This window comes from Acinonyx jubatus, chromosome A3 (assembly GCF_027475565.1).
Source record: "Acinonyx jubatus isolate Ajub_Pintada_27869175 chromosome A3, VMU_Ajub_asm_v1.0, whole genome shotgun sequence".
NCBI classification, from domain to species: Eukaryota; Metazoa; Chordata; class Mammalia; order Carnivora; family Felidae; genus Acinonyx; species Acinonyx jubatus.
This window is the reverse complement of record NC_069388.1, coordinates 49046143-49060688: the sequence shown is the minus strand read 5'-3', so window position 1 is coordinate 49060688 and position 14546 is coordinate 49046143. Positions and strand designations below refer to the sequence as shown.

General features: G+C 44.7%; 1 protein-coding gene across 1 annotated transcript in view; it reads right to left on the bottom strand.

Moving 5' to 3' along the window:
• Positions 1 to 12072, bottom strand: part of PYGB (glycogen phosphorylase B) — a 58341-nt gene extending 46269 nt beyond the window's left edge. Inside the window, exon 1 of the mRNA XM_027069426.2 lies at positions 11701 to 12072. Within this exon, the coding sequence (XP_026925227.1) occupies positions 11701 to 11943 (243 nt within the window). The 5' untranslated portion in view covers positions 11944 to 12072. The remainder of the gene's footprint in view (positions 1 to 11700) is intronic.
• Positions 12073 to 14546: the final 2474 nt, after the last annotated feature.

Genomic DNA, 14546 nt, shown 5'->3' with positions numbered 1-14546 from the left:
CATCCCATGTCAGTGGATTGCAAGGCTTAACAGTGTTAAGATGGCAAAACTTCCAAAATGGATCAACATATTCAACACAATCCCTGTCAGAATTCCAGCTGCTTCCTTGCAGATTGACAAACTAATTCATTAGGTGGATTAGGTGGATCCATCAGACGGAAATGTGAGGGATCTGGACAAGTCAAAACAATCTTGAAAAAGAAGGACAAAGTTGGAGGACTCACACTTCCTAATCTCAAACCTTATTACAAAACTATAGTCAGCAAGACTGTGTGGTACTGGCAGAAGTATGGACACACAGAGCAATGAAATATAGGGTCCAAAAATCAACCCTCAAATTTATGGTCAACTGGTATTCAACAACCATGCCCAGATCATTTAGTCAGAAGAACAATCTCTTTAACAAATGGTGCTGGGACAACTGGATATCCACATGCAAAAGAATAAAGCTGGACCTCTACCTCACACCACATACAAACATTAATTCAAAGAACATCAAAGATCTAAATGCAAGAGTCAAAACCATACAACTTTAAGAAAACAGAAGTAAATCTTCATGACCTTGGATTAGGCAATGGTTTCTTTTGTATGACATCAAAAGCACAAGTAAGAAAAAAACATAAATTAGACTTCACTGAAGTTAAAAACTTTTGATAACATGAAGAAAATTAAAAGATAACCCATAGAATGGGAGAGAATATTTGCTAATCATATAATTGATGAGAGAAGCTGTATGTAGAACACACATACAATTTAATAATAAAAAGACAAGTTGGGGGGGGGGGGGCGCCTGGGTGGCTCAGTCGGTTAAGCTTCCAACTTCAGCTCAGGTCACAATCTCATGGTTTGTGAGTTGGAGCCCCACATTGGGCTCTGTGCTGACAGCTCAGAGCCTGGAGTCTGCTTGCAATTCTGTGTCCCCTCTCTCTCTGCTCCTCCCCCACTTGCACTCTTTCTCTTTCTCAAAAATAAATAAACATTAAAAAAAAAAAAAAGACAAGGTGGTTGGGCAAAGGATCTGAACAGACATTTTGGTAAAGAAAATACACAGTGCCAACAGGCACATGAAAAGATGCCCAACATCACCCTCATCAGGGAAATGCAAATCAAAACCACAATGAAATATCAATTCACATCCACTATAGGATGGCTATAATCAAAAAGTTATCAGATGAAAACAAATGTTAGAAAAAATTTGAAAAAAATCAGAGTCTTCATACATGGGGTATGAAGGGTGGGCTGTAAAATGGTGCAGTGGCTTTGGAAATCAGTCTGGTAGGTCCTCAAAAAGTCAAAAGGGATTAGCATGTGGTCCAGCAGTTCTCCTCCAAGGCATGTATCCAGAAGAAACAAAACCTATGTCTATGCAAAAACTTGTATGTCAGAGGACAGAAACTACTCAAATGCTCATCAATTGGTGAATGAATAAATAAAATGTGGTATATTCATATCATGGAATATTATTCAGCCATAAAAAGGAATCAAGTATCAATACATGCTACAACAAACAAGAACCTACAAAGCATTACACTAGATGAAAGGAGCCAGTCACAAAGGACCATATATTGTATCATTCCATTTATAAAATACAGGCAAACTTAAAGAAACAGAGAGTAGATTTATGGTTCCCTAATAAGTAGGGAGGGGTATAGGAAGTTTACAGTGGGTGACAGCTAAAAGCTGTGGGGTTTCTTTCTGGAGTAATGAAAATGTTCTAAAATTGACTGTGGTGTCCATGGCCCAACTCTGTGACTATACCAAAGCCAATGAATTGTGCACTTTTAATGGGTGAATTGCATACTATTTGAATTTTATCTTAAAGCTGTTACCAAAAAATATAAAATAGTAAAAATAATGCACAAAATTTTATAAATGTTGTACATTAAGTAGAACACTTGCAGTTGTAAAAATGGTGGAACAAAAATGCCTCTGCCCACTTCTCCCGAAAACTCACTGATGGAAAGTCAGGACAGGTAGAACTAAATTGGAAAACTGACCCTTGTACATCTTCACCACCAAGCTGCAGGGTGGGGACAGGGTGATTGTTCACTGCTGGTCTCTGCTTTTCTGAAGTCGAGGAAAGGATAAAGTACTTTACACTCATATGCATGCATGCACACACACACACATGCACACCTACAGATGCACATACTTGTGTGCACAGCCATACATGTGTGCGCTTACATGCACTCACACACATGCAATCACACCTGTACACAATTCATTAATTTGCACATGTGCACTCACATGCACACGCTCACATGTGTGTACACACACAGACACATGCACACACTCATTAATCTGGGACCCAAGGAAGAGCTGCTCACTCTAGGCTGCACACACCAGGCCCTTGCCCCATTATCCAGCTGCAAACAGCTGGTTCAGGAAGAATTCCTTCTACTCAAGGAGATGGAACTCAGGATCTACATCCTGAAATCTAAAACAGGAAAAAAGAACAGGAAACAAAAGGGGTAAAGAACACTAGCATTTACCATGGAGCAAATACAATTTGTTAATACAGACTAATCTGAGACATCAAGAAACACCAATAAAGTAACAAAAGAACCGCACCAGGCACAGGAAAGTAAAATAAAAAAGAGATAAAACTACTACAGAAATGGAGGCACCACTGAATGCAAAACAAAGGGAAAGATGGAAATAAAAACCTGGCTGAAAAAGCGGACAAAATGGGGAAAAAGCATGAAAAGGATTGGAGAGGAAAATATCCATATGGAAGACAAAGAATAGCTAACATCAGCAAAATTAGCGTCCCTGAGAAAAGAAACTGAATAAAACATTAAAAACATTTTTGGGGTGACTGAGTGGCTCAGTCATTTAAGCATCAGACTTCAGGTCTGGTCATGATCTCACAGTTTGTGAGTTGGAGCCCCCCATCTTGGGAGACTGCTTGGAGGACTCTCTCTCTCTCTCTCTCTCTCTCTCTCAAAATAAATAAATAAACTTAAAAAAATAAAAACATTTTTTCAGTATATAACTGAAGAAAACTTTCTATACATAAATCTATGCATACATACATACAAAGAACATACATACATACTAATAAAATCCATGGCAAGTTCAGTCTTTGACAGACTTTTCTTTTTCAATCATTTGAATGTATGGCTTCTCAGTTACTGCCCAGATTCCAATGCCCTTTAAATCACAAACATGGCAGTGCAGTGAGTGAATCTACAGCCACTCTGAGTACAGCTGCTGTCACTACTGCTCATGGCCCATTGCTTCTTCCTGGACGCTATTTACTCTGCACTTGAACTGAGTTATTGTCATATGGGGTTTCCATAGCACTATGCTGCCCCTCCCTCCACACAGGGCTTAGTAACAACTGAGAACACACTAAGCCCAACAAAATCCAGCTGTATGAGAAGAGTGTGAGTGAAGGTTCCAAGCACAATCATGGCCTTTTCCTATGTACACAAGAAGGCTCACTTCTCCCCCACAAACCTACTTCTGGGGTTCTCCCTGGAGAGGTTTTATGACAAGTTGGAAACTCAGGAATATGATCAAAATGTTTTCATGTTGCCTTTAACTGGAACCATGTATTTTTAAAGCTGTAGTTTGATCTCTGCTAAAGTTTCTAATTTTTAACTAGCACTATGAAAAGAGCTTGACTATCTTTGTTTGTGTAAGGCATAAAATGTTGGACCTTGTCTTAAGATCTTTCAGTCTTGGGGCACCTGGGTGGCTCAGCTGGTTAAGCATCTGAGTTCGACTCAGGTCACAATCTCACAGTTCATGAATTTGAGTCCTGCATTGGGTGAGTGCAAACCTCGCTTTGGGCTCAACACTCTCCATTCCTCTCTCTCTCTCTCTCTGCCCCTCATGGTATTCTCTCTCTCTCCCTCTCTGCCCCTCCCTCACTCACACACACTCTCTCTCTCTCATAAATAAATAAATAAATAAATAAATGAATGAATAAATAAATAGGTTACAAAATGATATTTAAAAAAAAAAAGATCTTCCAGTCTTTAATTTTCCTTCCAAGTTGAGCACAGATGTCAAGGGCTCAGCAGCTTATTTAATTCTGCTAATAGTTCCAGGCAGCCTCCCAATGCACCTCTGCATACGAGGGGAGCAGAAGTGGCAGCATTAGGGCTCCCTTGGACAGCACCCACCCAAAGACTGGCCATGGTCAGCTCTAGGTTAGGCACTGCTGCACACCCACCCAGGCAGAGCCCTGCACTCTGGCCTGTGTCTGTTGTTGCTGTGTGATTTGTTCCAAGAATTTTTATAGTTTCCTCAAATGTGTTGAATTTGTTTTCCTCAGTTTCCTTAAGATGGTTTAGAGTAAAACTAAACTGAAGAAGGCTTGCCAGAGGGGCCGCCCAAGGAGATGCACACACTTTTGAACCATGCACGCTGGGGTCCAATCCTGGTTCCTGGCCTGGCCAGCAGGGTGGCCTGGATCCCTTCACCTCTCTGAGAAATACCATGTCTAGTTTGGGGTTTAACACAGGGTTAGCTGTGGACTCAGGCAATGTTGGTCCCCTTGCTGGGCCAGATTTTCAGGGAGAGTGATGGAACCTAATTAACAGGGTGGCAATTCTGGACTGAACCAACTGAGGGCACAGGATTGGTGCAAGAAAAAGCACAGGGGGCTCACCAGCAAAGGGCCAGCTCCTCAGTGTCCCCAAACTCTGCTGCTACTGCAGGCCCAAGGCCAACCCAGGCTTTGCCCAGTCTCTTTCCATCCCTCTCACCCCACCCCCGGCCTCTCCCACCACCATCTGTGCAACTGTGGACAGGGTCTCCCAAATCAAGGAACTCTGGCCAAAGAACCTCACACTCCCCTCCTTCAGCATGAGAGCAACAAGGACCCCTTAAACCCTCTACAGCAGTTCTGGGGGCCTGTGGCCTGGGGTGTGAACTGGGCTGCTGACCTTTCGTGTATGGTCCCTTCTTGCAATATGACTGTTAACACATGTTAAGAGGCTTAGAGGCAGCCTTAAATTTTTTTAATTGGGTTTACTACATGCAAAGTCTACACCAAAAGCATCACAGAAAAGCACAAAAGAAACTCCTTCCTCAAAATGAAGAGATGAAAAGATGACCAATGCAAATACACAACATAGTAGTCTTCTCCTGACATCTTAGGAGTTAAGGAACTCGAATTGTGGAGCTGGAGCTTAAAAGCAACAGGTAGAGCCTCATTTTGCTCTTTATACAATGGAGATTCATGAACAGAACTGGACTTTCAGAGACCTCCAATTTCTCTTCCCTCTCCAAAAAGGCTATTTAGAGTCTTTGTTTAACAGAAAGTGCTGAACACTCTGCAGGAAAAGGAAAGAAAGAACTCCAGCACTCAGGGCAACAAAACACAGACTGATGCAACTGTTTTCATCAAGAGAAAAACCTGTTTCTACAGGTGGATCTGGCCAGTGACGTGTCATCCTGTGCCCAGGAAAAGGCAGCAACACTCCCCCTGTCTATCAGATTCTGTGTTATGTCTTAACGTGCCAGCCATCTCGCTGTGACTGAGCAGGCACAGTGGCGCCCACAGACTACCAGCTCCCTGCCAGACAGAGCTGGCCTGGACAGGACACAGGAACAGAGACCACTGGCCCAACATAGGGCCAGTTCTGGTGAGCTCCCCAGCCTCGCCAAAGGCACCAGGGCAGCCCTGCCCTTGCCAGCCTAGTGAGGGGACTGCTAGGGGGCATCAGCCTTCTCAGCTGCTAGACAGCTGAGGCTCCTCCTTGTCTTCACTGGCCATCCTGCTTCACACCCATTCTGCTGTGTCTGAGGGGCTTTTTGGAGGGTCGCACCGACAACAGCTTTATGAAACCACTAATATGTTTGCAGTAAGGATGCTGAACACTTTCTACCACGTCTCTTATACTCCCAACCTATGGAGCCACACTCAAGCATGTTCTTTTAGAATTAAGTGACAGGGAAATTTGGCTTCTGGTGAGTAACTGGCAGAAATTCCGTGGATCACGGATTTCCTTTTTTACTTTAGGTACTGGTACCTAGGACTAGAACACAGGCCTGTTTGCTCAAAGTCAATTTGGAAAATGTAAAATATAATAAAATAATAGAGTTTGAGAACTTATAGGGATCACAGAGATCACTCAGCTCTTCAGGGAACAAATCTATTTTGCACTCCATGATATAACTTTTTTTATAATCCTCTGCCTCCTGCCTTCCATGTTGTTAAACTCTACAAAATGTCTCCTCACTCCCATCCCCGAGCCAATCACAGAAGTCTTATCACTGCCAGAGAAGCCAGAGCCTAATCAATTTATGTTAAGTGACCTGGACTGTGTCAAAGTATATTTATAACTAGTGTGGTACTAGTAAGCATTTTCACCCTGAGCTTCTTTCACCTTTCATTTTAAATGATGTTTCATGGCCAAGAAGACACTCAGCTAGAACTGAAATCACATATAATTCCTAATCCCAGAGATCCTGTCAAAGGAGTTAACCAAACTCTTCTGTGGTCTGATTACCTTGCTAACTTTGTGTTCATGCCTCTCCCCTTTACCATGTCCTAAGAACACCATTCTGTATAAGGTAGAAGACAAGCCAGCTATTGTCTGTTGATTACTTGTTTCATGTCTCAGAATGTGCAGGTTTCTAAATGGCTTAAAGCTCTGGTCTGTTTAATGAAAAATTAGGTATAATCCGAAAAGACATAAAGTTCTCTCAATTTTCTTATTTGTATTTCTTATTAGTCGGGCAACTGGCAGAGCTATATGAGATCTGCAGGTGACAGCACCATGTCAATGTGCATGTCCTGGGTTTAATTGTTCACAGTGTTTGTCTAAGAGAGTCTCCCTGATTTGTGGAAGTACACACTCAAATTTTTAAGGGTAAAGGAGCATCAAGTCTGCAATTTACTTTCAAACGGTTCAGAGAAAAATGTACTAATATGTATAGAAAGGGACAAATGTGTTAAAATGTTTAATGCTTGGGGAATCTGCATGAAGAATGGGAATTTATTGTATTATTCCTGCAATATTTAAAAGTCTGAAGTCATATATAAAATACAATTTTGTAAAAACTGATTTAAAAAGGGCTGGGGGGCACCTGGAGGTTGAGTCAGTTAAGCATACGACTTCAGCTCAGGTCATGATCTCACAGTTCATGAGTTCAAGTCCTGCATCAGGCTCTGCACTGATAGCTTGAAGCCTGGAGGTTGTGCTTCAGATTCTGTGTCAGCCTCTCTCTCTCTGCCCCTCACCCACTCACACTTTATCTCTCTCTCAAAAATAGATAAACATTGGGAGAAAAAAAAAAGGCTAGGATTCAAATGTGAGGTCAGTTATGATTATTTCATAAAAATACAAAGGGTCCCTGAAGCCTCCATGGCACCTGGGGTATTAGAGATCTCCAGAGAAACAGAATCAACAGGATATGTATATACAGATTTATTTTAAGGAACTGGCTCACACAGTTGTGGAGGTCTGAGACTAAAATCTCATGATTTTCAGGCTGGCAAGCTGGAGATACAAGGAAGAGTTGCATTTGGAGTCCCAAAGCAGTCTGCTGGCATAATCCCTTCCCGCTGAGGAGGGATGATGTGGGGGGTGGGGTAATCAGTCTTTGTTCTATTAAGGTCTTAACTGACTGGAGGCCCACCCACATTGTGGAGGGTGATCTGCTTCACTCAAAGTCCACTAATTTAAATGTTAATCTCGTCTAAAAAACACCTTCACAGAAACATCTAGAATAGTATTTGATCAAATATCTGGGCACTGTGGCCCAGCCAAGTTGATGCAGTAAATAAACCATCACAGCCCTTGAGAGGCCAAACTGTCTACTATGAAAAATCATGGCTCACACTCTGAGAGGCTCCTTAATCTCATAAAGTGATGGTTTAACCTTACCTTCCACTTGTGGAGCTGTCAGGTTAATCAGCAACACAAAACATCTGTCCCTTGTCAAGCTTCTAGCCAGGGAAAATAATTGAGCTGTCTGGTGTCAGGGAAGCTTGCCCATGGGATACAAGGTCAACTTCACAAGACAAGTGGAAACATATCAAAACTCGGTGTGTTAAAAGGACTCCGGTGGCTGGTCTCACCATTAATTAAAACAAAATCTTGTAAGTCGGGGCTGTGGGCAGACAAGGCTGCAAAAACACTGCTCTAGATCTTCTTCCTTTAACTCCAGGGTCCAGCCAAACAGTAAGATTAATTGTATTCATTATGATTATCTTATTTGAAATATTTAAGACTGCAGTTTGGGCCCCATGGTGGTAGTGGTGCACTATTATTTTCCTTAATCTACTATTGTGGCTATGCCATGAGTTTACAGGAAAGAGCCATAGTAAACAGACTATCCCATCCATTATAGGGATGCAGTAGGCCAGCTGTCCACATTGTGTATTATCCACTTTAAAGTCCCACAGAAGATATCTCACACCTGCCCATTCTAGAAGTTATCACAGAGATCCCATGACTCCCATAAGTAGACATGAGCTGCCATTTGCTCTGGTTGCCAGAACTTATGTCTGCACTTTGTGTCCTGACATCGTCCTTGAATGCAACCTGTTTCCCTACTCTTATTCCCTGGCTCCAACTTTCTCTTTGAGGTCTTCAATTAATCTGAACCTTCTGTGTCATGCCTTGCTTAGGCATTCTTCAATTCTTTTTGGATAGAGATGGAATGTCAGCATAAAATGGAAACATTTTATAAGCAAACACAAAGCCACAACTTTTTAGAATGGCAAGGAACCTCAGAAATGAACTACCTCCCTCCACCCCTGTCATTTTTAAGATGAAAATACTGAGGCCAAGAAAGGTTAAGAAATCCAGCCAAGTCCAAGGTCTTATAAACTGCATAGTAAAGCTAGGACTAAAAGGAGCTTGGACTCATATGAGCCATCCCTCACCATCCATCTCTTCTCTTTTTTTTTTTTTTCTTTGCATCCATCTCTTTTCTATTCCTGAATTCAGAGTGGAGTTCCAGCTCTGGAGTTTTATCCCAGACTCCTCACCTTGCCATCACTTCAGAGAATCCTTGAACCATCTTTAGAACTAAGTGCTACCTCCTGCCAAACACCAACCTCTCAATTTTAGGTTTTTTTGTTTTTGTTTTTTTTACCTGATTTGCCAGGCCAGTTGCCTGAAAAATCTTTCCCTGAGCATTTGCGTTTCATTTGTTTCTGCTATTACCAAAAACAGAAGGCCAAAAAGGGTTCTGAAACAAGAGGTACAGCATGATACTATTTTTGTAATAAAAATAGCATTTCTACCAAGGTAGAAAAAAAGATGTAGAACACAAATGTTTATAGCATTTATCATGTTTTTACTAGGTGTTGCGATTACAGTTAATTTTTTCCTTCTGGCTTTTCTGTTTTCCAATTTTTCTTCCAATAATCATACGAACTTCCATAATTGTTTGAAAGACAAAAAGTCAAGTAAAAGCACGCTAATGTATTAAATATAGATCATCTGGCTCCCCCAGTCAGAATGCAGTGGGACAAATCCCTGAGGTCATCCCCAAGCTGGGGTGAAGCTCTGCAGGATTTTTATTGGGAGCCTACCTCCTGTCAGGCTCGGACCCTTGTGGGGCTTATTTCTGGTCCATTACAAGCAAAATAACACTTCTGCAGAAAAAGGAGAGAAGCTTATTTTTCAACATGAATTAGCCAGACTGAAACACTTAAATTCCAATTTTCCATTTTAAAATGGCCTTCCTACCCAGAACAGGCAAACCACTTTCCACTTACAGGCTGTGTGGTTTGTAAAGAAATTTTCTCTAGACAGAAAATTTTCCGCCTGTAGCCACCACAGCAGGCAATCAAAACTCAGACCTTTCAATGACGGATCAGGAAACCAGTTTTGTTAGAGGTATTAATTCTGTTCAGGAAAGGTCATTTCCATAATCCCTGAGCCCATCACTGTTCTTTTCAGGATCTAATTATACATAAACACTCTAAGAGGAATCCCAAGGTGTTGAGGTGTGTTCTGGTCCAGAGAAATGTCCTTGAATGTGCATGCAAAGCTATACCCTTGTTGTCCACTTACACTGACAACAACACCGATGTTGCAAATCAGAGCTCTGCCATCAGCAGGGAATTCTGGGGGAGCCACAGCCTCTTGGCCAGTTTTCCTGGCAAAGACATCCTAAGCCCTTGTTCTAAAAACCTGTTTTAGCCACTTGGTGCCACTTCTATGTTGTCTTGCATACAAAATGTGAAGAAGCCTCGCTGGTATTCTAACAACTCTGTCCTTGTTACCATCTCTGTTTTAGAAAAAAGAGTGCTCCACAGTAAGTATGGAAAAGCAATGATCTCACTCTTAACAACTATTAAACATTTTTTAATGCCTCATGAAAATACTCTAAAATAATATCAACAAAGCAACTATACAGTGCCTATATGGATACTGCAAAACAAATCTTTGCAAACTGGCTTCAGGCCTGCAAGTGTATCCTTTCTTCAGGAGTCATTCTACCTTAGTATAGTAGAAAGGACAAAATTCTCTGTGGTCAAGAGCAAGTAAAAACACCCAAACAAACTGGCAGCAGGTGGATGGCCAAAACTATGACAGGCCTATCCAACTACCAATGATACTTACTAACTTGGAAAGCTGTTGAAAAAGTTACAAATGTCAATGAATGAAACAGAAAAATCACAAAGTTGTATACGCAATATACTTTTTAAAATGTGTACCCATATTTAAGAATAGAAAATGATCTGAAAGGACATACACCTTCATTTTAATATGGTTGAGAGTAATGGAGTCACATCAGTGACTTTTTTTGTGTGTATTTAGTATTTTTCTGCCATAAACATAAATTTCTGCAAAATATGAAAAGTAACAACCTCCGTGATTACTTAATCTCCATGAACTTTAACCCAACCATGTTCTTCAAGAGAGGTGTGGAAACCCCAAAGACAGAGACTTCTTTGAGGGCTTCTTCTGAGCTCCTGACCCCTGCTTTAGCAGGCATCCTCAATGATTTTCTTCCGATCAATGCCTAGCCAAAAAAAAGCCCACAATCCCCTGCAGATGACTGAGCTCACCCCCTTCCAACACAAAACCGCCCAGGCCCGGTTCCAGTCTCCTTTTCTCTCACACTCTGCTGCAAAAAAAATCCCCAAAAGGTGGGGGGCGGAGTCAGGGGAGGAGGAAGCACCGACTCTGCAGCCATCACAGAAGCACACGGCTAGAAACAGGCTGGAAAATTCCGCCAGGACTCCAGGGCTCAGGAGACGGCGGGGAACAGGAGACCCCTGCAAGACCGAGCTCCTTGCGCAAAAGGACTGTGGACTGGGGCCTAAACAGAGGAAGAGGAGGCTAGGCGCCCCGGGGCCCCGAGTGTAGACAATACCTTACACTGTCTGCCGTAGAGGACAGCCCGGATCCGCTTTGCGCCCGGGGTGGTAGGGTGGTAAGTACTGGGCCAGGTCTGTGTAAGCTGGCTGACCGCCCCAGGGGAAGGCGGTGGGGAAGACGTGACCCCAGCCAAAGCTATTCTCACCGGCGTGGACCACCGATGGGCTGCGGGTGCACACAGAGGGTGGCCGTGCTCAATTTAAAGACACTCCGCCAACACAGGCCCTACGTGCGTCTTTCTGGGAGAGGTGCATCGCTCTGCTGTCTCTTCCTAGGGGCCCGTGTCTCGAGAGGCCCGGCACAAGGGCTGCCCTTTTCCGGGGTGGGGCAGCAGGCACGGCAGGACGAGCGCAGTGACCCTGGGCAGGCGACCCCGGCCTCCCTCGGGCCGCCTCACCTTGGGGTCGCGCTCGTAGTAGTGCTGCTGCGTGCGGATCCAGCGGCCCACCAGGTGGTCGCGCACCGTGTGAGCCAGCGCGAAGAAGTAGTCGCGGGGCGTGGCCACATTGCGGTCCTTGACCAGTGTGAAGTGCAGGTGCCGATTGAAGCTCTTCCGCACCTCGGCCACGTCTCCCAGCCCCGCAATGCCGCGCACACTGATTTGCTTCCGCTTCTCGCTGTCAGTCAGCGGCTTCGCCATCGCGCGGTCAGAGGAGGAGGAAGACAAGAGGCAGAGCAGGGAAGACAACGCCAACACCGAGGATGCTGCGGCGGCTCTGGCGCCCGTCACTGCGGCGCCGTAGGGCTGGCACGGGCCGCGCCTGCGCGCTGCGTCGGGGCGGGAACTCCTGAGAGGAGGGGCGGGGCCGCAGGGGGGGGGGAAGGGCCGGTCTTCGGGGGCGGGGCCTCCGAGAGACGGGGGGCGGTCTCCGGGGACGGGGCCTCCGGAGAGGTAGGGCAGGGCAGCGGGCAAAGGCTTTAAGTCCTTGGACGCTGGCAGGGGCGTGCCTTTTTGTAGGTGTGGAAGATGAAGTGACCTGCCCAGGCCAACCAATAGCGGGGGTCTGTCCCCTAGATAGCCAAGCCCAGTCTGGGGGGACGCGAGTGAAGGAGCAGGAGGACTCGGGAGTCGGAACCTCTGTCCTGCTTGCCTCTCTCTGCCCCCCAGGGTCATGAGGGGGACTCTGCCATCGCAGCTTTGCAGATTTCTGGGGCCGGCGTCCCTCGCCCAGTCAGAGTTACCGGCTACCCCACCCCGGAGTTCCCTGGGTGTTGGGGTGCGGCCAAGGCCTGGTAAACGGGAAGGAAAACCGGGTACATGCTAGAAATGCAGTCGCCAACGCCTGGTGGGCTCAGTCTCCTGAACCGGGGGCGAAGTGGCTCTGAAAACACCAGCTAAGAATGTAAAACTTTGTTTATACTGAGAAAGTGCCAGCCTTCCTGCGACCCTCCGACTGAGATGACAGGCTGATTGATGAACAGGAGACAGCACTCCCCAGGGGCACTGCAGCCCTGAAGGGTTACAATGACCCCTCTGAGGGACCACCGCTGCTTACTCACAGAAATTTTATTCCCTAAATCACAGGCCCTCACTTTGCCCTTTAAATACCGTAAGGAAGAAGGAAACACCCCACTCTAGCCGAGGATCCGGGTCATTGTGACAGAGACGCCGCCTCCTCCACTCCACCTAGGTGTGTGCCTCACTTAAGGGGTTCCTGGACACAGCTACCCACACCTGCTTAACACGGGAGTTCCCAAAGAAATTGTGCCTGGGCCCACCTTGCACGCAGCCCTGCATTGCTCTGAGCCTGTGGGAACACTGCTTCATTAGAGTTTCACCTTGACCCCTTTCCCCTAAACCCCATAAACTCTGCCTTTTCCTGTGTTCTTGAAATTGCCCCACGGTCTTACCGCCTGCAGTTACTTCATTGCAATGGGTCAGTAAACCTGATTTTGAGCCACTTGCAGGTTTGCACTTGGTGGTCTTAGACTGATGAGCAATAAAGATTCTCCATGTACATGGAGGTCAAGTTTGCCTGCAGGAGAGGTCGTGAAAGTCTAGGTGCAGGAACTTTCTAGTGTGATGCTTCCAAAGTTATCTTCTTACCTGGATTCTCCTCTAGCTGCATACTCCTCGGGGGACAATAAATGTGGAATGCCCTGTCTGCCCCACCTATGCACACACTCACCTGTTCCAGGTGGCCACCAATATCACTGGAATGGATAAATAAACCCCATGGTCATCTCAGCCATTTTCAGATAAGTAATTTTTAAATTATTTAATGTTTATTTATTTTTGAGAGAGAGAGAAAGGAGAGAGAGAGAGAGAGTGGGAGAGGGGCAGAGAGAGACTGAGACACAGAATCCAAAGCAGGCTCCAGGCTCTGAGCTATAAGCACAGAGCCTGACACGGGGCTCTAACTCACCAGCAGTGAGATCATGACCTGAGCCGAAGTCGGAGGCTTAATCGACTGAGCTGCCCAGGGGCCCTGAGATAAGGAATTTTTATATAGTTATAAGTGCTGTGAAGAAAAGCACATTAAGTAGCCAGTGACAGGAGATGATATCTGAGTTGAAACTAAAAAAAATATTAATGAGTAATGAATCTGGGGGAGGAGCAAATACAAAGGTCCTGAAGTAGGTACCCACTTGGACAGTTCACAAAATAGCAAGTCCAGTGTAGGTAGGGCAAAGAGAGCAGCTGAGGGGGTATGAGAATGTGCCACCCCCCAAAATGCCTCTTTGGTCTACAGATTATCTTGAGCCAAAGGCCACAGAGTAACAACAGAAGCAGGAAAAGCTCTTAAAACAGGGCACACTTTTTTCTTTTGTAAAGGAAATTCACATTTAAAAACATACTTCCATTTGTAGAGAGCTTTCCTCTCCTGACAGGTCTGACTATAGAACCTTACTAAACAACTTTGGTTACCATGCTTCTGGTTACCTTCCCAAAACTTGCCTCCCTGGCTAGAAGCCTCAAACCCTTTCCTTGTTTTAGCCTAGGACGATATATAAATTCAAGTTCTAACCACCCCTTTGAGTCACTCATCTGTGGTACTTCCGAGAGTATGTGCTGCACATCCTAATAAACTTATGTGGGTTTTTTTTTTTCTCTTGTTAATCTGTCTTTGGCCAGCCAAATTTACAGGGGCCCACATGGAGAACTTGAGATGGGTAGAGGAAAATATTTTTTCCTTGCCAACACAACCAATGGGTAGATTCAGATTAGAGGTGGGGAGCTAGGTCAAGGTGCCCGGTCAGCGTTGATGAGGAATTTGGATCTTTGAACAAAACTGTAGAGCT